The sequence below is a fragment of the Malurus melanocephalus genome, unplaced genomic scaffold (assembly GCF_030028575.1).
Source record: "Malurus melanocephalus ecotype Western Australia unplaced genomic scaffold, MMel_1.1 scaffold_713, whole genome shotgun sequence".
Lineage (NCBI taxonomy): Eukaryota > Metazoa > Chordata > Aves > Passeriformes > Maluridae > Malurus > Malurus melanocephalus.
The window spans coordinates 21,532-23,006 of NW_026623945.1; the positions used below are offsets into that span (position 1 = coordinate 21,532).

At 53.5% G+C, this 1,475-nt stretch overlaps 2 protein-coding genes across 2 annotated transcripts in view; both read right to left on the reverse strand.

The window, feature by feature from the left end:
- LOC130584501 (histone-lysine N-methyltransferase, H3 lysine-79 specific-like) overlaps positions 1 to 669 on the reverse strand; it is a 21,866-nt gene extending 21,197 nt beyond the window's left edge. The window contains exon 1 of the mRNA XM_057384516.1: positions 611 to 669. Coding sequence (XP_057240499.1) covers positions 611 to 646 — 36 coding nt within the window. The 5' untranslated portion in view covers positions 647 to 669. The remainder of the gene's footprint in view (positions 1 to 610) is intronic.
- A 296-nt stretch (positions 670 to 965) lies between these two features.
- The window catches only part of LOC130584502 (histone-lysine N-methyltransferase, H3 lysine-79 specific-like), a 27,641-nt gene continuing 27,131 nt past the window's right edge, over positions 966 to 1,475 (reverse strand). The window contains exon 7 of the mRNA XM_057384517.1: positions 966 to 1,016. Coding sequence (XP_057240500.1) covers positions 966 to 1,016 — 51 coding nt within the window. The remainder of the gene's footprint in view (positions 1,017 to 1,475) is intronic.

Below are 1,475 nucleotides of genomic sequence, written 5' to 3' on the forward strand. Positions count from 1 at the left end.
AGAAAAGGGGGAAGAAAAGGGGGAAGAAAAGGGGGAAGAAAAGGGAAAAAAAGGGCTGTTCCCCAGTCCTTGTTACACCTGGATGCAGGACACGTGTCCAGCAGCAGAACATTATTTTCTTAATGACAATTAGCAGGGAAAGGGAAAAAGGCAGGAATGGCACAAGTGTAGATCTGCACACACCTCACACCATCCTCAAGGAGTGCAAAACATCCACAAAGGTGGAGAAAAATCTGCAGGAAGGTGAAGAAATTCCAACACAACCCCTACTGTCAGGAGAGTTCTGAACCCCAAGGAGGAGCTGCCACACCCAGCAAAACCCCAATCCATGGAGAGAGGGGAAAAACAGGAAAAGGAGATTTAACAGCAACAGAAGACATGTGTAGCCCCAGGTAAAATTATATTTTAGAAGAATAAATCTTCCAAGAGTTTCTGGAAAGACCTGGAAGTGCTCCCAACAACACCAGAGAGAGCCCTGGGAGGATAAATTGGGAACACCATCCCCAGGGTGGGGACAAGAGCCAGGAGCAGCTGTGGGAAAAGGCTGGAGGGGATTTTATGAGCTGTGCCTGTGAGTTTGGAGCCCGAGGTGCCGCTGAGTTTCACTCACTGTGTATTCTGCGTGTTTCTTCCCATACCACTTCATCCATTTCCTGAACTCTCTGTCCATCGTCTGCAAGGGGGAGGAAAACCAAAAGCAGCTTTAAGGGCATCTCAGATTTCCAATTCCCTCAAAATAACAGAGATGTATCCCTGAAGCACCCACTGAACCCCGAGAATTCTGCCTGCTTGGAGGATTTTTGCCATGAACATTCCAAGGACAGGCAAGCATGGAGCTCCTGCTGTTTAATTTCTTTAAAAAACCAAACCTTTGCTATCTCAAGACAGAGGCAAAGCTGGAATCTTCACCCCCCATTTCCAAGGAAGTTCCACATTCTAGGAAAAGCACTAAAAATGGCCCAGCCTTAAGCTGTGGTGGATAATCCCAGCGGGAGGAGGTGGATCCTGGGCTCAGCCTAAGCCCAGGGAGCAAAGGGACAGGCAGGACACGGCCAGGGCTGCTGGGATCACTGAGGAGGCACAGAGCAGCAAATGGGGAGCACCCTGCATCCCCAAACTGGGACTGCTCCAGACTGCACCCACAGCACTGGGCTGGGGAGGGAGGGAGCCCTGCTGCTGCTGCTGCTGCTTTCCACTGCCCCAGTCCAAAAATCCACCGGGCTCAGGGCCTCACCCATCCCCAGCACTGCATTGACAGCGGCTTGGCCCCACTGAGCTCAGCCCCAGCCACAGCATACCCTGCCCCACTGAGCTCTGCCCCACTGAGCTCTGCCCCAGCCACAGCACACCCTGCCCCACTGAGCTCTGCCCCAACCCCAGCACACCCAGACCCGCTCACACCCTGCCCCATAGAGCTCCTGCCCCACTGAGCTCAGCCCCAACCCCAGCACATCCTGCCCCACTGAGCTCTGCCC